This window comes from Ctenopharyngodon idella, chromosome 20, assembly GCF_019924925.1.
Source record: "Ctenopharyngodon idella isolate HZGC_01 chromosome 20, HZGC01, whole genome shotgun sequence".
Lineage (NCBI taxonomy): Eukaryota > Metazoa > Chordata > Actinopteri > Cypriniformes > Xenocyprididae > Ctenopharyngodon > Ctenopharyngodon idella.
Window position 1 is genome coordinate 27404516 of NC_067239.1, and position 27794 is coordinate 27432309.

General features: G+C 35.7%; 2 protein-coding genes across 6 annotated transcripts in view; one reads left to right on the top strand and one right to left on the bottom strand.

The window, feature by feature from the left end:
• On the top strand, positions 1 to 23174 carry snx9b (sorting nexin 9b). 5 transcript variants are annotated; one of them, XM_051875201.1, is made up of 20 exons: positions 1 to 307; positions 2280 to 2366; positions 2494 to 2568; positions 4922 to 5020; positions 8110 to 8172; positions 10578 to 10740; positions 12902 to 12937; positions 13454 to 13592; positions 14797 to 14878; positions 15084 to 15209; positions 15286 to 15403; positions 15484 to 15614; positions 15760 to 15866; positions 16081 to 16184; positions 16593 to 16670; positions 17000 to 17076; positions 18835 to 18924; positions 19167 to 19281; positions 22083 to 22174; positions 22275 to 23174. In XM_051875201.1, exons 1-20 carry the CDS (start codon positions 296 to 298, stop codon positions 22320 to 22322), a joined length of 1842 nt encoding a protein of 613 aa, XP_051731161.1. In that variant the 5' UTR covers positions 1 to 295; the 3' UTR covers positions 22323 to 23174. The 5 variants fall into 5 exon arrangements, 4 of the variants coding, with proteins under 4 accessions (XP_051731161.1, XP_051731162.1, XP_051731164.1 ...); XR_007926817.1 differs by lacking the exon at positions 19167 to 19281; XM_051875202.1 differs by lacking the exon at positions 12902 to 12937 and having other exon boundaries at positions 2 to 307.
• The window catches only part of si:ch211-203k16.3 (fibrinogen-like protein 1), a 22741-nt gene continuing 17388 nt past the window's right edge, over positions 22442 to 27794 (bottom strand). Inside the window, exon 7 of the mRNA XM_051875206.1 lies at positions 22442 to 27693. Within this exon, the coding sequence (XP_051731166.1) occupies positions 27547 to 27693 (147 nt within the window). The 3' untranslated portion in view covers positions 22442 to 27546. The remainder of the gene's footprint in view (positions 27694 to 27794) is intronic.

Genomic DNA, 27794 nt, shown 5'->3' on the forward strand with positions numbered 1-27794 from the left:
GTTGAGTTTGTTTCCGGTTGTGTCACTAATATGTGTAACACACAGCTGCAGTGAAGTTGAGCAGCTCATGACTGTTGGAAAAACGACGAGTTTGGATTTACACACATTACTAACCCGCTTGATTTGAGGCTGTTAGGGTCGAACAAGCGGATGAAGTGTAATTTGGCGGTGTAAATAAACTAGTTTGAGAAGGATCGTTTTTGGCAGAAGAGAAATGTCTGGATGAAGAAGAAGAAGAGAGTGTTTATCGCCATTAAACTACAGGTTTCTGTAATGACTGGTTAATGTTTGTATAATGGAGACGAAGGTAAGGGCGTATTTTTGGTTCAAGTTTGTGACTGATCTGTTTTTCTTTGCACAGAGATCACACTAGGCTTGAACTGGCAAAGTATTTCCAAACACACGCCGATTAATTTTCTCATAAGTGTTTAGAACTGTCGCAAGCAACAAAATCGACCCGTTTAACACTCCGAAATGGGCTTCTTTATGTTATTTTAACGGCGTTTAAGGGCTTTCTGGTAAACGTAGGAAAATATGGATCATTAAGGGTCTTGTGACATTTTAGTGGGGTCATGACGTCATTTGTGATGCATGCTGGGATATGAAGTTGAAATGTAAATCATTCACCGAGATTAGTTAATCATAGAACCAACACACTAACTAATTGTCCATATAAGTGAGAGCTTACAGCTTTCTGAATGTAAATTTTCAGTGGAATAATGTTCAGTTTCAAGTCATGAGATATATCATATACATACGTAATTTTACACTAATTTCTTTATCACAACCAAAAAAAAAAAAAATCTGAAGCAAAAACTATGTTTTATTTATTATTTTATATTATATGTACAAATACAATAAGTTGCCTTTAAAACCATAATATTTAATATCATAATATCTTATGTTGATTAATTACCTGTAATTTTGATAGTAAAACTTTAAATTACACCAAATATCTGTAAAACTATAGGTATTTTTATGAAAAGGGGGAGAATTCTGTTAAAAAGTACATACCTAGAAAATTGGCTACTTTTTTTTTTTTTTTTTTTTTTTTTTAACAGTGAAGTGGGAAAAAATACTGCCACAAATAAGCCAATATTGAAAATAAAATGTCAAATGTGACTTTATTATTCAATTAAATGTCCCCTAAATCAAATTACTTCATCCTTGGTGAGCTGCATTTACACAAGTTGTGTGGTTTTGTCATTGTTCCTGTTTTTCATAACTTTGTCATTGATCTTTTGGTTAAGGTTTTACTTTTACTTGTAATGTAATAACCCTTAATCCTTAGCTCTGCTCCCTTGACTGTCTATATGAAGATGTTTCTAATAATGATGGAGGGATTCAGACACATGCTGTCAGAAGCTCACTTCTGCTGCAAGGCTGATTTATCAATCCCGCCTTTATGAATTTCTCTGTAATTTGATCTCTCTTCCTCATATTTCTTTCTCTGTTTGTCTTACTCATCATAATTTCTATTCATCATCACTAGTTTTCTAATTAAAGACTTGTTGTGAAAGTGGTCATGCACATTTATGACATCAGGCGGTTAGTGGTCCAGCCATCACTGGCTTTCTTTTTTTTTTTTTTAAGTGATGTATTTCACTTGAATCAGAAGTGAATTTTCTCACACACAGACTCTCTATGTCTGGGCAGCGAGGAGTCGTGACTTGTGAATCCCTACATAGAGAAACCCTGTCTTACTGTTCATACAGACCTCACTGTTTGCTGTTTCGATAGCTTCAGGATGTGTGTGTTTCTGTGTTGGCTCTATGTGTGTTAGAATAACGGGAGCTTTGTGGGAAAGTGTTTTTTCCCCCTCTATGCCCTGTGGAAAGATTGTATTTGGTGACCATTTGTATGCTTAGTTTTATCACAAAAACGTGCTCTATATAATTCAGTTTTGAGTTCCATCACCTTAGTTTATGACCTTATGGATGAATCTCATGACAAAATGTCCAGGTTATAATTCACCCAATAAGAAAGCAAGAAAAAATAGGACATACTATTTTGCATAAAAAATTATTGGTATATATGATTCAATATTTTTTTATTTGATTTAGTTCTAAACAGCCCTCAGATTACTTCCAGAAACAGTGTGAGTTAAACGTTAATCGGGTTGATGCTGAGGTCATGTGCTTTTAATACTGTCCAAAAAAATCCAACCGAACAAGTGTAGCTGGTTCTGTTCCATTAATAATAAATGATTGCTAACATGTCTCAACACATTTGGTGTCTGTATATGCATGTGCTTTACTTGCTGTTCTACCTCCACACAGGCACAGGTTTTATATGATTTCACGGCAGAGCCTGGGAATAATGAGCTGTCGGTCCGAGAGGGTGAGACAATCACAATAACCAATCAGGTGAGTTTATTTCACATGCATAATGTTTCATAACGCCCGGCTCTCCATGTCTGCTCCGAGATGTTGCATGTGTATGTATGGATCAAATCTTTCTCTGTAAAGCTGATCCATTCCCTTCTGTTCCCAGAACGTTGGTGGAGGATGGATCGAGGCAAGGAATTCCCGAGGAGAAGTCGGATTGGTACCAGAGGACTATATAGAGGTAAGCAGTGGTCACCCAAAAGACTTTTTCATATGTGTATACACTACTTTTGAAGAGTTTGGTCAGTAAGACTTTTTTTTTTTTTTTGGAAAGAAATTATTAGTTTTATTAAGCAAGGAGGCACTGAATAGATCAAAGGTGACAGAAAAAAAGGCATTTATAATGTTACAAAAGATTTCTAATGTAAAAAAATCCTGAAAAAAATGTATCATAGTTTCCACAAAAATACTAAGCGTCATAACTGATTTCAACATTGATAGTAAAAGCAAGTCAGCATATTAGAATGATTTCTGAAGGATCATGTGACACTGAAGACTGGAGTAAAGATGCTGAATATTCAGCTTTGCCATCTCAGGAATGAATTACATTTTAAAATGAAATATAAACAGTTTTAAAATTGTAATATTTTGCAATATAAATGTTAAAAAAATCTTTGAGATGATTGTGGCTATAACAAGATAAGAGAACATTTATTTTACACAATAGATACTAAAATATTTGAAAACAGAATTCAAAGTTCAGCTTTCTGTTTATCAATTAATATTTCAAAATATTAGCCAAATATTAGCTGATTAATTGTCTGGGCAATATATTAGGCTTTCACTATGTATGATAAAGTATTTAATACAATTTTATTATGATTGTTTCCCTCATGGACAAATACACACATGGCAGTGTTTCAATACCAAAAGGATAGAGAAACTGTTGCTGCTGGAATGTGACCTGTTTGATCAACAGGAAGTGTTTTCTTTTCCTGTGTCCAGCCAGAGTTTAAGTGTGATAGTGTAGTGTTCAATTCCAAGCTTAAAGGGATAGTTCACCCTAAAATGAAAATTCATCATTTACTCAAGTTGTTCCAAACTAGTATGAATTTCTTTCTTCTGCTGAACACAGAAGATATTTTGAAGAATGTCAGTAACCAAACAGTTGATGGGCTCCATTGACTTCCATAGTATCCCCCCCCCCTCCCCCATACTATGGAAATCAATGGGGTTCATCAACTGGTTGGTTATGTTCTTCAAAATATCTTTTGTGTTCAGCAGAAAAACAAAATTCATACGGGTTTGGAACAACTTAAGGGTGAGTAAATGAGGACAGAAATTTCATTTTTTGGGTGAACTATCCCTTTAAGGCTGAATTAATGTGCTAGTGCTACCATATATTACATAGTGTGGAAATTTAACATTAACATTTGAAATAAGAGTTCCACCAATATCATTTATTGAAAATTAAGCTACAAAAACATACATAAATCTGAACATTCAATGCAGCAGTATCTTTGTTTTTAAGTGTATCATTCTGTGTAGCTGAACAAAATCACATTATAAAGCTATCCTGAGGCGGTAATGCACATGGAGACCTGGTAAACAGTTTACTCTCTGTATAAATAGGTGGTGGAGTGATTCTGCTTCTGCTGGCCACAGACATGACCTGAACTCACAGCTGTACTATCGTACAAACACATGAGCTTCCTTCATTTCTCTTTTCTCAAAGCCAGACAAATGACCGCATGTTCACACTTCTACAAATTTACATTCTTTGGCACCCAAAGCTGTTTTTTATGTTTTTGGATTCTGATGTTTTTTTTAAAAATGGAAGTAAATGGGTTGCAAAAGCTATTTCATGTTCTTTTTAAAAATGAAAAGTAGGAAAAATAAAGAAAAATAGGCCTTGACCTAGACCAAACTTTCATATAAAGTCATCCAGGGGCAAGCCACTTTTCAATTGTGAAAATGAGCACTTATCAAAATGAGCAGAATATTTTACCATACCCAACAAAAATGTTAATCTCACAATTTTCCTCATGATAGGGACTTACAAAAAGTCAATCAAGGCTTATTTTTGAAGATCAAGATACATTTAGTATATCCATGGCCTTTTTATGGGTATATTTGAGGCCTTAGTAAAAGTTGTTCTCTCGAAATGTTTCATTTTTTTTTTTTCTCAAACTTCAGCAGCGAATTATGAAGATATTTGTACCCTGAGGAGATTTTAAACAATTTGGACTTGAAGGGAACAAGTTTGTCTATGCATCTATCAATACATATGATACCAGCAATACACTAAACATTGCTTCCCAGATAAAATGTTCGTTTGTGAGGAAATTTCAGGGGGCAGAGAAAAATAAAAAATAAAATATAAATATAAAATAAAAATAAAATATTTAAATAATCATTCGAATTTAAGATTTTATTCCTAATTTATTGTTATTAAAGCTATTATTATAAACTAAAATTATTACTATTATACTATAAAATATTTTTTATACTTATTTAGTCTCAAATAACAGAAAGCATGACACACTTATTTAATTCTGTCTTATTTGACTCTTCATCTTTTCATGTTCTTCTAGATTAACCAGGCTAAGCCGTTTACCTCTGGAGGAAATGCAGCCCCCCTCGATCTCTCGTTCTTCGACAGTCACGTGCCAACCCCAGCCAGCACCGCACAGGTAAGCCACCATGAGCATGATGGTAAATTTCCCATGTGAATAGGTCCTGAACTGTTCTGTTCATTCTCTTATGTAGCACTCCTTCTCAGTGCATTTCTCCTGCTGTTTAACATCCTGAGAGGAAGTGAGCAGGAAGGGAGATTCCAGTTCCGAAGCATAAAATGTCTTACTCAGAATGTAAAAATGTGTGTGCAAGCAAACTTTAAGTCTGAGGATAAAACATCCTGTGTAACTTATTCAGAGGATCAGCGAGGGGCCAAATGTGGAGGATAATGATTTTTAATTAAAGTACAGGGTGAAGTCTTTGGACTAGTGATGTAATGTGGGTTTGGCCTTCAGTGCTGAGACAGACGATTTCATTGAGTGGGCTGAAGTCTTTTCATATGCTGCTTTGTTTTTCGGAGAAAACATGATTTGATCAGCAGTATTTTGAGGAGTGGAAAGCTGTTTGACAGCTATCGCTTTCAGTTGCACAGCATTTGTTTCCAGTGGCCAGTTTTTATAGTTTTTAATGGTATTAAAGACAACATGAAACGGCTATCATTTAGCTTCCATTTAAAGGGTTAGTTCACCCAAAAACCCATTTATCACTCACCCTCATGTTGTTCTACACCCGTAAGGCCTTCGTTCATCTTCGGAACACAAATTAAGTTATTTTTGATGAAATCTGCTGGCTCAGTGAGGCCTCTATAGACAGCAATGTCATTGAACTCATGTGAGTTCAGTGGTTCAATCATAATATTATAAAGCGACGAGAATACTATTTGTGCGCCAAAAAATCAAAATAACGACTTTCCAACGATATATATTGATGGCCAATTTCAAAACACTGCTTCAAATTTTTTGTTTCGAATCAGTGATTCGGATCGCGTGTCAAAATACCAAACTGCTGAAATCACGTGACTTTGGCGCTCTGAAGCACTGATTCGAAACAAAATATTTTAAATATATTTTGAGTACCTTTGTGGATCTTAAGAAGTTCAATGACATTGCTGTCTATAGAGGCCTCACTGAGCCATCGGATTTAAACAAAAATAATTTAATTTGTGTTCCGAAGATGAACGAAGGCCTCACGGGTGTAGAACAACATGAGGGTGAGTAATAAATTATATTATTTTCATTTTTGGGTGAACTAACCCTTTAAGTGACACATTTCAGAACATTCAGCAGGAAATAATATCATGATTTGATTAGGGTGAAATGTATTAGAACACTTAGAAAACCTTTAGTTCTGCACCCTTGTGAAAAAGAAATACAATTTTTAATTTGATTTTATTACAAAGTGCACTTTTTAAAAGTCTACTAAAGTGTGTTAAGAAATATAGTCATGAAAGTGTACTCTAAGTACATTTAAGTTGCCATTTATTCAGTAATATTTTATCTTCAAGTACAGTTTTTTTTAAAAATATAATATTTTAAGTACACTACAAGTGCTCATTCAACACAATTAAGTGCACTTCTTTTTCACAAGGGTCAGGTAAGCACTTTTCATGTTTTTGTGTTAATTTAGGCATTTAGTTGGTTAATATTAACCATCAGCCTCAGAGGCATAGAAAGCTATTATATTTTGATTAAAGAAAAAAAAAAAAAAAAAACTTGTTTCCGTATTTAGGATCAATGTTGTTCATATTGTCTTCAAGTTTCAAAAGCTTGTCAGTACTTGTATAGTAGAATTATGATTCATAATCTGATCACCCCCTGATGACAAACAATTATGGTGTTATATCAAAGCCTGAAGCTGATTGACTAGTCAAGGGACAGACTTTAACCTGTTATCTGTAGTCTGCATGTGCTCGATAGATCTCTGATAACAGATGTGAAACCAGCAGCAATGCAAGATATTTATGAGTCATTGTGAAATGTGTGGCACTGTTAACCACAGACTTCCCTGTGATCTGTAGGCATAAATATTAGTCAGCTCTCTCAAGAGACATTTTTTATTGGTGGGTCATATAGTGATACAGAATGTCGTACACACATACACACACACAAAGCGGTCATATATAGATATTTTTGTTTCTATGTGCTAAAAAAAAAAATGTAAGCCTAAATTCAAGATTTATGTATTTGAATTGCATATTACATTTCCACCCATTTGGATTACACTGTTTTAACATAAACAAACTAATGAACTTAAGTTTAAATTAGTTCACTTTAAAATGAAAATTACCCCAAGCTTTACTCACCCTCAAGCCATCCTTGGTGTATATGACTTTCTTCTTTCTGATAAACACAATCAGAGTTATATTAAGAAATATCCTGATGCATCCAAGCTTTATAATGGCAGTGAAGAGGAAACAACGAGTATGAAGCTGAAGAAAGCGCATCCATCCATCATAAACGTACTCCACACGGGTCCAGGGGGTTAATAAAGGTCTTCTGAAGCAAAGCGATGCATTTGAGTAAGAAAAATATCTATACTTAACATGCTAAAATATCTAGCTAATATACCAAACAATATTCAATTAGTTAAAATTTAAACAAATTTGAGGATTCATTGATTAATATGAATCTGGTTATTGTGTATTTAAAATGCATTCAGTTTATTAGTACAGAAAAGTTACTTATTTTTACCTCTTTCAGTTATGTATGACTGATTAAATTTGGTAATCCAAATAGATGCCGTTCAAATACATACATCTTAAATTTAGGCCTAAGTATTTTGTAGAGTGTGTTTCACTGGGGAGCAGGGTTATCTGAAATGGATTACACTACAACAACAGGCCGTTACAAAAAACGCTAGTTGAAATAATGGTGCAGCAGTGTCTGTGAAAAGTTGTACAGAAAACACAATAAAAGCTGGTGTTTTATGAGTACTGTTGCAGGTCATCTGAGGCATAGACTGCTTGAGTTGTGGTTGAGTTTTGATGATACAAGCATTTGTCTGAAATGTGTCATAAATCAAGTGGATGCTGATTAGTCAGCACTCGGCTTTCAAAACCATTTGACAAATAAGCCATATCTCGAAATGTCTCTATTGTAATCCCTTCAGTGCAGGTCTGTGCCTCTGCTATTGATCAAATCAGTGGTTTGATGAGGAAGGTTTCCCTTTCAGGCGCTTTATGATGATGTCACGTCTTTCCCCTAAGGTGGATGTAGCTCAGCCGGAAACCCCAGTCACCCCAGGCGTCTCCTCCACCTCTCCAGATGAGGTACCCAAAATTCATTTGGCATGGACTCGGGGGCCATGCATGCTCGATTATGGAGCCCTCACTAACAAGACCAAAACCTAAACACCCTGTTATTGGCGTCTGAATGCGTTCAGATTGAATCAGACCCCATTGATCACACTACAAATCATACATCGATCAAACTGATCAGCACTGTTTCAGCTAAATGGTCACATCATAGTCTGCCAGCTTTTAAAACATAAATGCAATCAATGATTCAGTTATATGTTGGATAGCTGCTTCTGATTTATGTTGCAGAATCTGCTTTTTATGTTACAGAACTATTTGTAATTCTTTTCTATTTATGTCACAGTTTCAGTTTTCATATGTTTGTTGAACTGAACCAAAAGCTGTTCTGTTATCAAGATTTTAAATGATCTAGACTTCTTTTTAGCCACGTGTACTGACTGCAAACTGATAAATTTGTATTTGTGAGCTTGTGAAAAAACTCCACAACTTGCCCTCTATTAAATTAAGTTTCTCAAAAAAGCAAATGAACTATTACATTTTCCATTTACATTAGCACACACTTTTATCCAAAGCAGCTTACAGATGAGGAGGAAAACAAACATTTCCAAATTCCTAATTCCAGGCACATACATAAACACCTTCTAAAACAGTCTTTCGCAGCATGGTGCGACATTCTTGATGCATGATGTGGTTTTTGCATGAGCAAATAAGTAGAAACCAAACAGAGAGTGTTGGACTTTGTCTGATGCATGTCTGTTGTCGACTGTGGTAAAATAACAGAATGATATTTGCAGCTATCATTTGGCATGCATTTGCCAGAAATCACTTGTTGTGCTCGGAGCAGCTTGTCGTGCTTAGAGTTCCTGAAATGTGTTATTGATTATGACGGGATTATAACATGAATGAAGTCTGGATGATGCGTGTATGTGCGGGCAGCCAGATGACGATGATTCGGAGACACAGAGCTTATGTTTTCTATCTCTGTGGCTCTGGGCTTTTGTGTCATCAAGGCCAGCCAGAGGTCCATTGAGTGTCAATTGTTCAGTGTTGACAAGCCCAAGCATCCATCAGGAAGGTAAACATCACTTTCTATTCAACATGTCCATCTATGTACGTATATTCCCATTTCCTGGGCTTTCTTTAGAAGTCCTTGAATCGACCGACATCTGAAAATAGCTGCCCATATAGTGTTTTTCAGGCTAATATAATAATAATAATAATAATAATAATAATAACAACCAAAGGTTATTAGAGCACTTGTCATCGGATGTGAGTGGGCTTTTTTCTTCTTTTCAACTTTTCGCTGGTAGGCAGGGAATGGTCAAAAATGCATGTCTAACATAAAGGCAAACAATACATGTGGCTTGTGTTATGAAAGCTTGTGATCATGTGCATTTATAATACATACATACAATCTACAAGACAAAAGAATGTGTGGCTGACCTCAACCGGCTGAACATGAATTGAATGAACAGGAAATCACAAAGGTGTTTTTCTTTATGTTCAAGGCAGACTTATGCTATGCTATGGAAAAGAATTTAAGAGTTTTGTTCTGAGACCATTAGTGAAAATGCTCTTATTTAAAGGGTACCTATTATGCAAAATTCACTTTTATAAGGTATTTGAACACAGATGTGTGTCCGCAGTGTGTGTGAGAACAACCAGCCTATACTGGTAAAAATCCACTCGCTCATTTTTTTTTTTTATAACTCCCATAAATCAGTTATACAGTTTTTTCGCCAAAAAGGCATTAGAAGTGTTGTGTTTTGGGATGTACCAATGAACATAAGAGTCTCCATAGACTCCCACCATCTGAGTCACTGAGGACATCGTAGTTAAATTTCATTTAGAAGGAAATTTCCTAAAGAAAATTGGTAAAGTCTTATACATTTGCGGCAAATGTATACGTTTTGCTTTTCAACGCTGTATTTTCAGCCTGAACACTACTACTGACAGTTTCTGACATTTTCAGTGCATGAGATTTGTCCTGTTTTGTTGTTGCCGGTATGCCGGAGCATGAACTCTTGAAGCTCTGCCCTCTTCTTGAAAGGGGGCCGGGAGCACCAGCTTATTTGCATTTAAAGGGACACACACAAAAACAGCACGAGGGAGCGCTAGTTCATTTGTATTTAAAGGGACACACACAAAAACGGCACGAGGGAGCGCTAGTTCATTTGTATTTAAAGGGACACACACAAAAACGGCACGTGGGAGCACTAGCTCATTTGCATTTAAAGGGACACACGCAAAAACAGTGTGTTTTTGCTCACCCCCAAAAAGTGGCAATTTTAACATGCTATAAAACATGATCTGTGAGGTAGAGACTTATCTTGTAAAAAGGTGCATAATAGGTCCCCTTTTTTGTCTTTTTTACCAATTGTGATAATTGAGGAATTTGTTCTTTTTCCTTCTTTTAGACAAGTAATGGAAATGATCCATGGGCAGCGTTTGACAATAATGCCTCTGGGGGGTTTTCTAATAACTGGCCGGCTCAACCAGAGGGCACAGAGACGGGGAAAACCAGCAGTAATGCATGGCATTCTGGAGGACAGGGGCACCCGCAGGCCTACCAGGGTCCAGGTAACAACTCAGATAGACCCATGTTTGATTGTTCAGTCTAAACCATTGGTACTCAAACATTTTGACTCCAAGGCATCCCATTGTCCACAACAAAATTTGAAAGCCCCCTAGCCCTAGTTTTATTTTCAGATGAATTTTAATCTGTGGGACCTATAAAAATAAATATAGTAATAAAAAGTAGCTGAATAGTAATAAAAATAGTAATAAAAAGTAGCTACAATAATTATTAGGATTTCTGAAGTATTAAGAGTTAAATGTTCTTCGGGCAGTCGTGTCCTAATTGTTAGAGAGTCGGACTTGTAACCCAAAGGTCGCTGGCTCAATTCTCAGTACCAGCAGGAAATGTAGGTGGGCGTAGTGAATGAACAGTGGGAGTGAATTTTATAGCTTTATAGCTAAAGTTTTTATTAAATTTCCATGTCTAAAATCCTAGCTTTAAAATGAGGCAACATCATATCAAAATATCCAAATTTTCCAATGCTGTATGGATCCTGTTTCTTCAAAAGAAACAGTTGTTGAGGGAGTAAATTAAAACGAGAAATATTTAGAGTTTTAGTTGCTTTAGCTTTTTAATTTGTGTTTTTCTTATTTTAAATCAAGTCATCCTTAAGTTTGCTGAGGCCCCTTAGTGGGCCCTGGCCAGCTGGTTGAGAACCACTGGTCTAAGCAAATGAATCTAGAACATAAACCAAATATGATTCTTTTCTTATTGTATTTTGGGGATTTTGGAGACAGTACAGACAGGAGGACATAAAATTAAGGAGAGAATTGAACCTGTGTGTCCTGTAAGAGTACCAATACTCAACATGCCTGGACTGTGAGCACTAACTGTTAGGCCACAGCTCCAATCTAAATATGACAAAATACGGAAAATAAGTCCAAAGTATCCAAAGGAATATGATATGATCATTCATATCTGTTCAGCTGGACTGTGATGTTCAGGGATCACATTTTTCTAGCTATGATCTATCCAAGAGTTCACACTTGAGAAGAGTAAATCTTGCAAGCACAAGCCGCAGTGATGTCTGAATTGTAAGCAAATCATTTGTTTGAGTGGGTTCATGTCAATGAATCGGTTGAACTTGACATGAAAGATTTTTAAAAGTTCTTACTCAGTAATTGCAAACAACAGAAAAGGTCTTGTAAATGCGTTGGCCAAAATTTATGGGATCTATGAATGTTATATATTGTAAGTAATAATTTGCAATGATTTCATTTTGTCTTTTTATGCCTAAATGGAAAACCGAACACTACAGCCACAAGGCATAAATACTTGTCATAATGTTTATTCCTCCCTGTGAGCTGTTACATTCCTCTTAAAGGGTTTCAGTCCAGCATATTTAGAAAATAGGAAGGCTCTGTAATTTTAGAGTAGCCAAAGTGCTGTGTATTGTGTTACATGGATGTTCTTGGCAGATTCTTTCTTACCAAAACAACTTACAAGAGAGTAAGAATGCGTTAATGGAACACTAACATACTGCGCAGAATTTACTGTATATTTCCTAATGTTTGTATAAGTTGCATAGTATTCACTAATGAAGAAAGTTTTTGCTTAAACATTATATTCCAGTCATATAAAGAGGCACAAAAGATGTTAAAAATTGCAGATGATATTGCTTTAGGTTCATGCGACACCAGAAAAGCGAAAGCCAAGTTGCTTTGTGGAATATGTAGCATTCAGTATGCATTGTTTTATTTGAAAGTATGTTGTACAGTTGTTTTACAACTAGTTGGCGTGGGCGTGGTTAAGTGATCTCATCTGTGACTTTGAGTCATGTGTTAGTGTTAGTTTAAACTTTGCCAACAGTGATGTTATCTCTGGAAGATCATTTGTTTAATTTTGGAGCCATAAGGAGCTGAAATTCACATTTTCCCTGTGCTGTAAAATGCAGCTTCAAGATAAACAGAGATTTGTTTTGGAGATGTTTTCCACTGAAAACTGATTTATTGTTATAAAGCAATATGATTCTTTCACTCACCCACTCACAAAATTCTAGGAATTAAATATGGTTTGATTTTTACCCTCAGTGTTTGCACAATCAGTTTAGTAGTTTTAAATGGAGTGCACTTTAGTGCACTTTAGAATATGTAGAGCTGATATTTGTTGTTAAAAAGAAGCTTGTTTTATAATAACAAATCATCTTTTCCTTCTTTTCTGAAGACATTTACCCCTACCCATGTCTTATTGAGCTCTCAGGTAAATCATGAAATTCATGTAAGGACTGTGTGGTTTTAATAACAAGCTGCATGAGCTGAACAGTGTGTATGCGTATGAGAATGTTTGTTTTTTAAGGGTTTTTCTTGCTGTGAATTTGGTTGTGTATTCTTCAACTACAGTCCCCAGTGTGGCTAACTAACATATTGAAACTTCTTTTTTTTTTTTTTTTTCTTTCTTGTTAAATGGTCACATTAAAACTGACGTGGAAACTTTTTAGCATTCCTTCATGTGTTTTTACTACTTTTCAAATTAATTTTATTGTTTTACTGTTCTGAGAAACCTAGACTTTCAATCTTATGATGATGACTATCCATCATACATAAATTTATATGTAATTTATAAGTTTTTGCACAAATCTAGACCAATAAAGCTTTTGTCAAAAGTTAGATAGCATGTTCGATTTGTCCTGACTCTTGGGTTTGGCTAACTAACACCTCATTCTCAGTGCTTTTTAGTTTGAAGTATGTTTGAAGTGTGTATTATGACTGTTTATAGGTGCAGAAGACGATGAATGGGACGAGGAGTGGGATGATGTGAAGTCATCGGGTGGTTATGCTGAATCTGAGGTTGGAGAAGGTGGCGCTATTAACAGAGGTGGAGCTCATGGTTCATCCATGAAAATTGCCCTCAATAAGTAAGTCGGATTGCACAACACAGATTGGAGACACATCCAAGAGTCACATAATGATACACAAACAATGATGCACACAAAACTGCTCAAATTAAAACTTATTTTACACCATATTTATTAATTTAAAGTTTACTTAAAATATTGAAAACAGAAAATGTACATTGTCCAGTTATCAGTGGCCTAATTGGTTTAAAGGGTTAGTTTGCCTAAAAATGAAAATTATGTCATTAATTACTCACCCTCATGTCATTCTACACCCGTAAGAGCTTCATTCATCTTCGGAACACAAATTAAGATATTTTTTATAAAATCCGATGTCTCAGTGAGGCCTCGACTTTTCAACAATATCTAGTGATGGACGATTTCAAAACACTGCTTCGAAGCTTTACGAATCTATTGTTTCGAATCAGTGGTTGAAATCAGCCATCACTAGATATTGTTGAAAAGTCGTTATTTTTTTTATTTTTTTGGGCGCACAAAGTATTCTCGTCACTTTATAATTATTAAGGTTGAACCACTGTAGTCACATGAACTGTTTTAAATATGTTTAGTACCTTTATGGGCATCTGAAAGTGTTAATTATCTTGCTGGAAATAAAGGCCTCACTAAGACATTGGATTTCATCAAAAATATCTTAATTTGTATTCGGAAGATGAACGAAGGTCTTACGGGTTTGGAGCGACAAGAGGGTGGGTGAGTAATTAATGACAGAATTTTCACTTTTGGGTGAACTAACCCTTTAATTAGAACTGCCACAAGGAGGAATTGCAATATTTAGTTGAAAGTGAAGTGTTATGTTACTTTTGTACTTTTTGTCTGTTCCCGCACATACAAGTGCAAGTCTAAGTGACTATGTTATGAAGAGATTTTTAATTAATTAGTTTAAAAGATGTATAAGCAAATTAATTAAACTGTAAAGTAATGTGGATTCCTTTTTTAAGTAATGTAAAGTAAATCAAATATTAATGTGTAAATTTTAAATTTACCCGTTACATCAAAAAGTAATCTGATTACGTAACGCATGTGTACCCCTGACACTTTTCACTACTATTTTATTTAAAAATCGTTCTGTATAAGATGTTTTCCAATTGATGTGCTTTTTCACAGTTTTCTTGATTCCAATAACAGGTTGTGGTTTATTGTAATTTTTTTTTTTTTTTTATCATTTCATGCTTTGTCCTTTGTAAGCCGCATCTTCTCTTTGCAGATTCCCTGGCTTCTCCAAATCAGGTCCTGAGTTGTATCTGCTGTCCAAACAGGCCGCCAAAGGAACCAAGTTGCCTGTTTATGTAAGTCATCATTTACTGTGTGCCATTTATTGTATTGTTTCTTTGATTGATAATGCTTTGTAACTGTAATATCACTTATTTACTGTTGTAATAGTGTACTAAAATGGTATTCATGGCTTCATCAAGGGTTGTATTTACTGTATCATATTCTGTAAAGTAGTCATCTGACATGAATGAATATATATATATATACACTGTGTTTCAGATGGGAGAAGTTGGGCCAGTGTGGGCGTATCCAGACTACCAGCTGGACTGTGTTGTCGCTGACCCCAAAAAGGGCACCAAAATGTACGGCCTAAAGAGTTACATTGAGTACCAAGTCACGCCTACCGTAAGTACAGAAACAGTCATGTTTAAATTAAATGGCTTCATTCCAGCTGATGATGTTTAATGCCATCCTTTTGCAGACCACAAACAAGCCTGTCAATCACAGATACAAGCACTTCGATTGGTTGTATGAAAGGCTTTTGGATAAATTTGGGTCAGCGATTCCAATCCCCTGCCTGCCTGATAAACAGGTGACAGGTAAGCACTTTTTATTACATACTGTTCCCTGTAAAGAAATTTGAAATTAAAATGAGATTGATTAATGCCCCCCTTTTTAGGTCGATTTGAGGAGGAGTTTATAAAAATGCGTATGGAGAGGCTTCAGGCTTGGATGTCGCGAATGTGCCGGCATCCGGTTATCTCCTGCAGTGAAGTCTTCCAGCTGTTTCTCACCTACAAAGATGAGAAGGTAAGAATGTTTTTAGTATTAAATAATGTATAGCTATTGACTAATCAATTTTAATCTTTCCATCTTTCATCTAAATTTGTTGCTTAGTAGGTTTTGAGACAAAGCCGTTGTTGTTACAGTATTTTATTACACGTCTGTATTACAGGACTGGAAAACGGGAAAGAGAAAAGCAGAAAAAGACGAGACTGTCGGCGTCATGATTTTCTCCACTATAGAGCCTGAGGCATTGCCAGACCTTGACCTGATTGAAGTGTAAGTCCTACAGCCCACTTTAGGATCACTTCCCTGGTGGACAATCCAGCTTAAAATGGCTTCTAGCTGGTCCAAGATGGTTATTAGCTTGATCTTTTGTAAGATGAAATGATCAGCCAGAAGCTGATTTGTTGCTTGTCTAAGATTGTCTGCCAGCTAATAATGAGCAGCCTCTTGATGGTGATGTTCATCAATGTTGTCTTGTTGCCTTTAGAGAGCAGAAGTGTGAACAGTTCAACCGTTTTACCAGGGCAATGGACGACGGTGTGAAAGACTTGCTGACAATAGGAAATGAACACTGGAAACGCTGCACAGGCCGTGAGTATCACTTGTTATGACACTTAAAGTTGCACTATGTATATGAAAGATTTTTTTATTTTTTTTAAGAAGTAAAACTGAAATAATGATGCCTAAAATTCAGCTTTGATCACAGGAATAAATTACATTTTAAAATAACAGTATCACAAAATCTTACAGGCCCCCCCATATGGTTCCACATTTCCTTTAACTGGCACTTTATTGAAAAAGAGCCAAATTTGCTTGTTTCTGAGATTTTGTACTTTGTTCATGCCTCATATTTCACTGTCCAACTTTGAAAAACTATATTCTGATGGAGTGTATTGTGATTTTATAAAAATCTCTACAAATGAAATATCATATCATACTTCAACTTTCAAGAGTCTCAGGCTGATTAGTCTTATTTCCTGTTATGCTTGTTTGTCTCAGCACTTCCAAAGGAATATCAACGCATTGGCAAAGCTTTCCAAAACCTGTCCTCAGTGTTCACCAGCAGTGGATATGAAGGTATCAGAAACTATTCAGTTCCTCTTACTAAAGGAAGTCAATGACGTAAAAAATATTCTCTGTTTCTAGTCCTGAGAAAATTTATCGAACACCTTCGTGTTCCTTGTTAATGCTACTTAGCATTTTTTTTCTGTACCAAGCTACTTTGTATAAGTAGTATATTATTTGCAGGTACTGCCACCCTGAAAGATTAGACAAGGGCACTATGTTGATAAAGCAAGATCGTGACCCTCCTCAGTCTCCTCGCTTGAGCTTGAACCAGCAGTCTAGATGTTCAACTTTTAATCTGTTTTTATTATCTTGAATGTGTGGTTCTGTTTGACCCACAGGAGAGGCTGCGCTCACAGACGCACTGACGGCAGCAGGAAAGACCTATGAGGAGATCGCTCAGATGGTGGCGGAGCAGGTATTGAAAACCCTGATATAAGAGAGAACTGAGACGTTCTACAGTGTTTTCAAGAAGTTGTTTGTCTTAAAACCTCTTACGTGATAGGGGAAATGTAGCTGTTTGCATATCAAAACATTTTTGGCAACCAAGAAATTACACTACCATTCAAAAAGTTTGGGGTAAGTAAGATTTTTTTTCTTTTAAATGTTTTCGAAAGAAGTGTCACCAAGACTACATTCATTTGTTTAAAAATGTAGTAAAAACTGTGATATTGAGAAATATTATTACAATTTAAAATAAATGTTTTCTGTGCAATGTGATGCACAGCTGAACTTTCAGCATCATTACTCCAGTCCTCAGTGTCACATGATCCTTCAGAAATCATTCTAATATGAAAACAGTTGTGATGCTTAATATTTTTTAAGGGAAACCCAATACATTTTTTCAGGATTCTTTGATGAATAGAAAGTTCAGAAGAACAGCTTTTATTTGAAATAGAAATCTTTTGTAATATAAATGTCACATTTAATGCATGCTTGTTAAATAAAAGTACTGATTTTTTTTTATATTTAAAAAAAATCTTACTGACCCCAAACTTTTGAACAGTAGATTATTTAAGGTAATTTCAAAATAAACCCAGAAAGGATGATCAGGAGCCTGAAAGCTGCTATATAGGTGGAGAAAGCCATAGTCGGTGATTGTTCAGCCTGTGACTCATGCTCGTCCATGATCATTTAGCCTTGTGTTATTCATCTTCATTGTTATCAATGAATGAAACATGCAATGAATGAAAACTTGGTTGTTGTTTTGGCCTCCAAACTGTGATTGTTGGAAGGACTTGTCTGATAAGTGTTCCTGTGGCGTCAATGTAGCATTGAATATTTTTAGAACTCCGTTAACCCCCTAGTGAAAAAAAAAAAAATACTAAAATGTATTTAAAATACATTTATTTTGTGCTAAGTATACTACAAATACATTTACATATTTATGTGCTAAATAAAAATACCCTGCAATTGTACTTTTGGTATACTAAACTGGTATGCTTAAAGTCTGCTCAATTGGAACAACTAATTTTGTACTTAATGCACTTTAATTGTGCGGAAGTAGTGCTGAGTCCAACTAAAGATATACTTAAATACTGTATATTTGATTGTGATAAAGTGGAACTATTGCAAGTATACTTTGGGTACACTTTAAATATCTTTCATTTAAAGACTGATATTATACAAAGATCATACAATCCTTATCAATCCTTATTATGCATTGTGCAATAAAGAAATACTCCAAATAAAGTTTAATTATAATTTTATATCAGTAAGTCGTAAGTGATGTCAATAAATATGTTAACGGATTTGAAGTAAACTTAATATGAAATAAATGTATTTTAAATAGATTTTTATGTTTTTTTTTTTTTTTTTTTAAACAGGGCCTTCATGTGATCTAGCAGTGAAACCGAACATGTCTATAAAGATTAAGTTTAAAAATGCAGCTGAATAACATACAGATACAACTTGTAGTATATTAGTGTTTACACTGAGTCTAGTTGTAAGGGAATTAATTGTTTTAGTTAGCTATTTTCTCCACAGTTAATGGTTGTTCTTGTCCAGTTGAATTCAAATTCCTGTCTGTAAGAGCACATCCGTGTGCGCGCATACATACATATATGTTCGAGTGACGTGAACGTTCCACGAGTGGTTGAACGAAGTGACCCTGGGTGTGTTTGTGCGCTGTTTGGTTCAATCATTCAGTTTTGTCTGTTTTTCTCTCTCTCTCTAGCCTAGGAAAGACCTTCACTTCCTCATGGAAACCAACAATGAGTACAAAGGTCTGCTGGGATGCTTTCCTGACACTATTGGAGTTCACAAGGTGAATGAAAGAACTATTATTCTCACCATGTCTTCCTGGAGATTAGCAGTTCTTATAGAAACACACTCTGCTTTAAAACCTAGTGAGCATCCTAACCATCATATAATGGCGTAAGTGACCTTTTAGGCAGCTCACTAAGTGTTTGAACAGAGCCATTGAATCTATAATAAGAGGACGGGAGCATAGAATATTGGAGAATTCACTTGGCTTACTGCATTTTGAGGCCTCTTTCTCTTGCACAGGCTGCCATAGAGAAGGTAAAGGAAGGCGATAAACTAGTGGCCACCGGTAAAATCAGCTCCTCAGATAAGACCACCATGTCTAAACGTGCCAGCACCATGTCATACGCTCTGCAAGGTATTGTGACCTACTTGCACTGACCCCAAAAAGCATTAACCACCTTTAAAATATTATATAGTAACTGAGGTGTAGTTTAGTACATAACTAATAACAAGTTTGATGTGAATGGTTTACACAAGTTGGAGAGTCATAATTCCACTAATTAGCACATTAGAATGCAGGAACAATAACTATAATTTTCAACAGGCTCAATAAATATAATTACAGGGTTCCCACGAGCCTGGAAAACCTGGAAATAATAGGGAATTTCTAATTTTCAGACCAGGATTTCTTGATTCAATATACATTTTTCTATTTATGCACAATTTAAATGTATGTGTTGTTTTCTCATATTATTTTACTAGATTATATTGTTTTATTGTATATTGTATTTTATTATACTACCTGCGATTGTGGAAAATAGGTGGATGGATTATTATGTATTTTAATGTACGTATTTATTAGATATTTTATATACACAGTAAAATGCAGTACAAATTCTTATATTTTAATAAATCCTGTAACACTCTTATGCTCACCAAGGCTGCATTTATTTGATCAAAAATACAGTAAAAACAGAAATATTGTGAAATATTATTACAGTGTAAAATAACTGTTTTCTATTTGAATATATTGTAAGATGTCAAAGCTGAATTTTCAGCATCATTACTTCAGTCTTTAGTGTCACATGATCCTTCAGAAATCATTCTAATATGCTGATTTGCTGCTCAAGAAACGTTTATTATTATCAATGTTGAAAACAGTTTAATAATTTTTAGGGAATCATAATACATTTTTTTCAGGATTCTTTGTATTATAATATTATAAATTATAGTATTATATATGTTTTACTGTCACACTTGATACCTTTAGCAAGGATGCATTAAATTGAAGTTCATTTCTTTCAAAAAAAAAAAAAAAGCTCTATTGTAATTACAACCCCTGGCAAAAATTATGGAATCACCACACTTAGAGGATGTTCACCCAGATTTTTTACTTTATAGCGAACAAACAAATCACAGATATGACACAAAAAAGATTTTGTTCAATAGCTTAACATTCTGGCTTCATGAAACATACCTCAAACAAATCCACTTACATTTTTTTTATTTTTATTAATGGCATGTCTTTTTCCAGAGCAAGTAGAGGAAAAAAGTATGGAATCACTCAATGTTGAGGAAAAAAATATGGAATCATCAACAAAAAAACAATTGTTGCTCATCTGGCTTTTGACAGCCTAAATTCTTTGAGGCATGGACTTCATTAATGAAAAACAATATTCCCCATCAAGCTGGTTTCAGCTTTCTCGAATAGCGTTTGACAGATCAGCTTTGCAGGGTGGAGCCTTGTCATGGACCAGTGTTTATAATTTCCACCATAAATTTTCAATTGGATTGAGATCTGGACTGTTTGCTGGCCATGTCTTTGAGTTGATATGCCTTTCCTGAAGAAAAGCTTTAACACTCTTTGCTCTGTGGCGAGATGCATTATCATCCTGAAAAATTATTTCATCATCACCAAACCTATTTTCTATCGATGGAATGAGAAAAGTGTCCACAATTTCAATGTACACCGGTGCATTTACTGTTGAGGTAATGATTGTCATCTCCCCCTGGTCCTTTACCTGACATGCACCCCCATATCATAAATGAGTTGTTTTCTTCAAGCAGTCATCTTTATAGGTTTCATTAGAACGGCACCTGACAAAGTTCCAGCGTAATCTCCTTGGCTAATACAGATTCGCGATTCTTCACTGAATAACACTTTCATCCAATCATCCAGAATCCATGATTGCTTCTCTTTAGCCCACTGTAATCTTGTTTTCTTTTGTTTGCGTGTTAGTACTCATTTGGCTTTTCTATATGTAAGCTCTATATGTAAGTTCAAGCTGGTTTTTTACAGTTCTGTCCCAAAAATTGGCTCCTGATTCTGTCTGTTTTTCTTTTGTTTTGTTGTGCGTTTTCTATTGTAAAGGCATATTGCTTTGAGATTTCTGTCTTAACGCTTTGACGTCTTCCTTGGTCTGCCCGTATGTCTTGCTTTATGACCTTCCCATTTAGTTTATACTTGCACCAAATTTTAGACACAGCTGACTGGGAGCAACCAACTTCTTTGGCCATACTCCGTATTGAAATTCCTTGTTGAAGGAGTTTTATAATCCTTTCCATTGTTTCAGCTGAGAACTCTCTTCTTGGGGCCATGTTTTATTTCAGTTAGCCAAGTCAAACAACCCATTAAGGTGCAAGCACTCCCTTTTAACTACTGACTAATTAGCATTTTTAGACTTGTCCCAGTATTTGTTTAAAATGGAAATTTAACAGATGATTCCATATTTTTTTCCTCAACACTGAGTGATTCCATACTTTTTTCCTCTACTTGCTCTGGAAAAAGACATGCCATTAATAATAATAACAAAAGTGGATTTGTTTGAGGTATGTTTCCTGAAGCCAGAATGTTAAGCTATTGAACAAAACCTTTTTTGTGTCATATCTTTGATTTGTTTATTTGCTATAAAGTAAAAACTCTGAGTGAACATCCTCTAAGTGTGGTGATGCCATAATTTTTGCCAGGGGTTGTAGGGGTTTGTGTGAATCTCAGTCTGGAGATACTTAATAGTATTATTCTATAAATAATAATTTATTTAAAAAGAAAGAAAATCCTGTAAATTCATTGGACAGAAAGAGTGTGAACCCTGTAATGCACAGACCCAACACTACACATCTGTCATCCGGTGTTTGTATGCATCTGTGATCAAGCCTTTGCAAACAGAGCTGGAAACTTTTTAATTAATGAATTTGACACATCTGTCCTCTGTGCAGCGGAGATGAACCACTTCCATAGCAACCGTATCTATGACTACAACAGGGTGATGCAGCAGTACCTGGAGGAGCAAGTCAAATTCTATGAGATGGTAAAGTGTCTAAACAATAGTAAAAGTTAAAGAACATCCATAAAGTTTAAAACCATGTATGGAAATGTTAAAGCCATTAAAATGGTGCTTGTTTTCACAGATTGCAGAGAAACTACGACACGCTCACAGTCGGTTCACTACTATGTAATGGTGGAGCGACCACCCGGAAGCTGCCTCGTTCTCTCTTCGTTTTCTCTGTTCCTCTTACACGATTATTCTCGCTCTGTTTTTTCTATTCCTGTTATTTGTCATGATATCAGTGCCATAAAAATATCCTTTCGATCTCAGGCCAAAGATAGCGTCTCAGAAAGCACGCTTCTGCGTGAGAACTGGCCAAGTTCAAGTGTTTTTAAAAAGCAGCTACAGATTGTCTAAAGAATCATATTATATGGGGCTTTAATTATTATAAATGTCTAGTTGTTGATTCGGATGTTCCTCATTCTGTTATATGACCCTCATAGTTTTGATATAAGATAAATATGAACATGCATTGAGAGAGACATGACGTAATGTACTACTTTTATACAAGTGATCTGAACATATACATATAAGCCTAGTTTCATTGTGCCTTTTTTTGTATAGATCCTGCAAAAAAAACAAACATGCTTTTTATCCACTGCACTTTACTACGGCCTTTCAGATGCATCATCCTGTTTGTATTTGGTAACAGCCAAAAGCAATCCAGTTGTTTTCATTAGAAGGTTCTGGAGGTGATTTCAGGAGGGCTGGTCCTTTTTCCCCCCATAAGACACATTGACATTACAGTTATTTTCTCTCTCCCCAAAGCCAAATTACAAACAGAGATTGTGTTCAGTTTGATGCTTCCACCTCAGTGCAATTATCACCAATTTCTTATCCCGTAAAGATGAAATTATACTCCGTCAGGTGCATGTTTTCCAGTTGTTCATATATTTTATATGTATAGCAGTGTTTGCAAGTCTTTTGCACACAAAATGACAAAATTGAGATTATGATTTAATAAATACTGATTTGTATGCCATGCAATGCATTTTTTTCTGTATGTGTCTCTAAAAATGAATGCAGTGTAACAGGAAACCCAACTGCACCCTATACCCTTAAATAGGGCACTATTTAAGGGGACTGTCATTTGTAGTGGTGTCCAAACGTTATCGAGTGCACTCATCCAATCCCATAATACACTGCAATAACAAGTGTACAGCTGATGTGCACTCAGCCATAGACGATGCATTTATTTATGTCTGTGCACTCAACTGCTAGAGAATACCTATAATGCACTGTGAGGGTCGTGCCGAATGCATTCGTGTCTGAATTCGCTCATTCGTTTTTCAATTCGGCTATATTAGTGTAGTAATTTAGGGAATAGTAAATGAGGGTATAGGGGTCAATTTCAAACACATCTCATGTCTCAAATCCTAGTGAGCTCCCCTAGACTGTGTGGTTTTGGTAACCAGTTTAAGGCAGGACTTCACCTGTACTTCTCAACAAAACTTGGTTGCCTGTGTAGTAGAAAGGTGGAAAAAAAAAAAGGAAATTGATGCTACCTGACTAGAGAAAACAAAGAAAAAAGGCTGTTTTCTTTCCTTTTGCCAAATAGGTAGGAAAATTTCAACACCCATTATTTATGCACTGAGCATGTTGCTGTACAAGGCCACTCCCACAAGTCTGCTACAGTAGGACATACTTCTTAGCAAACTTTTAGTCATTATGATGTCGATTTGTATTGATCCTGTGTGCAAGAATTCAAACATTTAGTGTGAATGAGTTTCTTTTTGGTTTCCAGTGCAGGATCCAATGCGTTGTAGGCATAGGCAAAAGCTGCAAAATATGGAGAGAACACCTTGACGAAAAATAAATAAGACCTAATCTTACAATAACTGTTCTAAGTAATAACCCTCTGTCAATCCGACGTCCATGGGCGGGGATACAAAAACACGGAAGAATAATCTGTAGCAGTCAAGCAACAGGAGGATCTACATACTGTAAGTGTTTTTGTGACTTTTCTAGTTTGATTTTAGTGCTGTGTCGTTGCTAGGAAAGTTTGTTTACTGTATTCACGTGGCAAGCCGCGTTTGTTCTCGTTTCGCTCTGAGTCAGTAAGGCGTGGCCAAAGCCAGCTTATAGTACTTAAACAGCTGTAATTTAGCATTTATTAGAGAGAAGCAGTCAAGCAACAGGATCTACATACTGTAAGTGTTTTTGTGACTTTTCTAGTTTGATTTTAGTGCTGTGTCGTTGCTAGGAAAGTTTGTTTACCTGCAGATTTGCCTTGTACAACATTAGGAAGATTAGACCCTTCCTATCGGAGCATTCCACACAAATTCTTGTCCAAGCTCTTGTATCCAGACTGGACTAGTGTAATGCTCTCTTGGCAGGCCTTCCAGCATACACAGTCAAGCCTCTACAACTGATCCAGAATGCTGCAGCAAGACTGGTCTTTAACGAACTCTCTTCATCAGTTTGCATTGGCTGCCAATAGCTGCTCGCATCCAATTCAAGGCTCTAATGTTTGCCTACAGAACAACCACTGGCTCTGCACGACTATACCTAAACTCACTACTTCAGACTTAAGCGCCCTCCAGAAGCTTGCGTTCTGCAAGTGAACGGCGCCTTGTGGTGCCATCCCAAAGGGGCACAAAATCACTCTCACGGACCTTCTCCTGGTCTCTTACTGGTTGGTGGAATGACCTACCACGCTCTATCCGAGCAGCTGAGTCTTTAGCCATTTTCAAAAAACTGCTAAAGACATATCTTTTTCGTCAACACTTGACCCAGTTGACCCAGTAATATTAGCACGCACTTTTTTATATTTTACTTTAATTTTTCGATTTTCTATTCTTTTTTACGGAGCCCCTAAAGGGACGTGGTGGTGGAAAAAAATTGGGATGGGAGAAAAAAAAAATCTAATCTTTTGCGTTCCCCCGAGAAACTTTGTGTTGTCACCAAATTTAGTTCATATGTCACTGCTCTCCTGCTGGTTGTACTGGAACATTTAGTTTGATTTAAAAAAAAAAAAAAAAAAAAAAAGCATAACTTTTATGATTATTTATTATGAAACAAAATCAATAACTTCACTGTTATTAGTAAAAATATTAAATAAATTGTAATGCCATCATATTCAGTAAGCAATTATCATACAAAAGCTGTTGTATGTAAGCTGCGCACCAACATAATTTGTGTAAAGGCCTTTATGTGCTACTAGCCAAACTGTGTTGTAGTACCTATAACCAGCAGGAGAGCAGTAATGTGTTAACTGAATTTGGTGACAGTACAGTGTTACAGTGAAGTTACTGAGTATTTATATGTTTCATAATATAAAATGAGCAAAAGGGTTTGGGGTTTTGCACTTTTCAGACGGTCCCTTCAGACTTGTCTCTCCGCCGCCTGCTCATAGAGACCAATTTATATATTATAAAGCACATTTGAAGAAAATTGGGTTGTTGTAGCTCGTTGTCTAGGTTACTATGATTGGAAATAGCTGCATTTGTGTTTTAACAACGTTTAGCTCACGAGTTATTGATCCGGGAAGTTCGAATCTGTGAATATATCGGCAACTTTACTGAACTCCTTGACTTAATTAAGCACTGACTGCATTTCTTTATAATTGAGTCCAACAAGTTCAAACTCTGAGTCGCGCATTATTTGTGTGCATTATTAACATAAGGAGCTGACTGAAACACTACTGCCAGCCAGCGGGACATTAAAAAGGAAGTGTTTGTCCGAGCTCACAGCAAGGGAACGATAATATCTTTGCGAGGGAACGCAAAGTTTATCGGGGGAACGCGAAAGTTTTGAATTTTTTTTTTTCCTCCCATCCCAATTTTTTTCCACCACCACGTAGGGGCTCCGTACTTTTCCATCTATTTGGGTATATATTTAAAAAAATAAAATAAAATAAAAAATAAATAAATAAAACTTGCTACGAGCACTTTACTGATGAAACTGTGACTTGACACGGCACTTACGTACTGTTGTACTCATGTTGATTTGATTGCTTCTACTATTCTCATTTGTAAGTCGCTTTGGAGAAAAGCGTCTGCTAAAGACAATGTAAATGTAGTTTTCATGAAAGGCCTGAAGCTGCCAAAAGACGAGAAAAAGTACACATTGTTCATTTACATGCCGACATTGTAACAAAACAATACAAAGTGGTCTGAAAATCAGCAGTGTGACACTTTAACAACACTGTTTATTAACAGCGAGTCGGCTCTTAAGGTTTACAGACCAGTGAGACTCGCGAGTCAGCTGTGTATTTATGGAGAATATGAATGAGTCTGTCTCAAAAGATGTGTTGTTTGTCTGAATGTGCTTTACACACCAATAAGACCTCTCTGTGTGATGTTGTGGTTTATTAATCTCACGATAGAACAGAAATCATTCTGCAATGCATATTTATAATAGCAGAGAAATAAAAAAAAAAGTCCTACATATTTAAAATAACCACTTCGACAAAGGTTATCATTTCCCATTTATTTCAATCACTTTTGGCATTTTTATAAACTCAGGTATTTTATAAAATATTCAGTTGTTTTTTAACTATATTATTTTTTGCTTTTAGTAGATTAGAGTGTACATCAGGAACCTACATTATTATTACAGGCATATTTCACAAATGAAATTTGTTTAAGCCACGATGTTTTTGGCTTTGGTCTTTGGCTTTTTTTGGGACTTTTTACCCCAAATACTATCCTTTTATGATGTTTTTTTCTCCCCCAGTCAAAGTAGATGTGATAATGTAAGGGATTCTACATAATTATGCAATATTTCAAAACAAACACTTTTTTTTATAGAAATGAATACTTTTATTCAGCATGGACATTAAATTGATGAAAAGTGACAGTAAAGACTTTTTTTTTTTTTTTTTTTTACAGCTTTTACTGTATTTATGATCAAATAAATGCAGCTAAAAAATCTTACACACCACAAACTTATGTTTGATTAAATAATGTATCATTAATCATGTAATCATGCAATGATGCCAGGTGCTTAAGAAACTGCTGTGAGGTGTTTGTTGCTATTTAGTGTTTTGAGAGAAAATAAAATAAGGGCCTTTTCTCCCAATGTACTCTACAGAAATGAAATCTATTTTTTATAAAATAAGTCAACAAAATGTTTATTTAAATCTTAAATCCATGGGTATATAAAATATAGGCATGTAACATACATATTAGGCTGACTGAATGGCAAACACTGACTTTACTGTTTCAGCAGCAGTCCTTCTCTGGTCTTTGGTATAAACCTACTGTAAAAAATGGCCTCCTTGAATACATTCAGAGAAATGAGCCAGTTCATACACATGTTTATCTCTCTCCATCCATCCTACATCGCTGTGGCTCTGAGAACTGTGATTGGCTGGTTGACGTATGGGCCCGAGCTCATTGGTCGGGCCTGATTCAGGGTGACAGATGCTGTCGGAAGGTTTTGGGTCGGATCATCATGCTGACCTTCCTCAGAGAGTAATAATCAGAATCTTTCCAGGTGTACCAAACGATACCGTCCGGACCAAGAGGGTTCTTCCCCTTCAGAGAGTAGCGGCCGCCCTATCCATCAGGATGACAGAACATTACTTAGACATCATCAAAGATCATTTAGCTTCACGTGAGTGTATCTATACTTTGTCACTTTTTAAATCTATGCATTT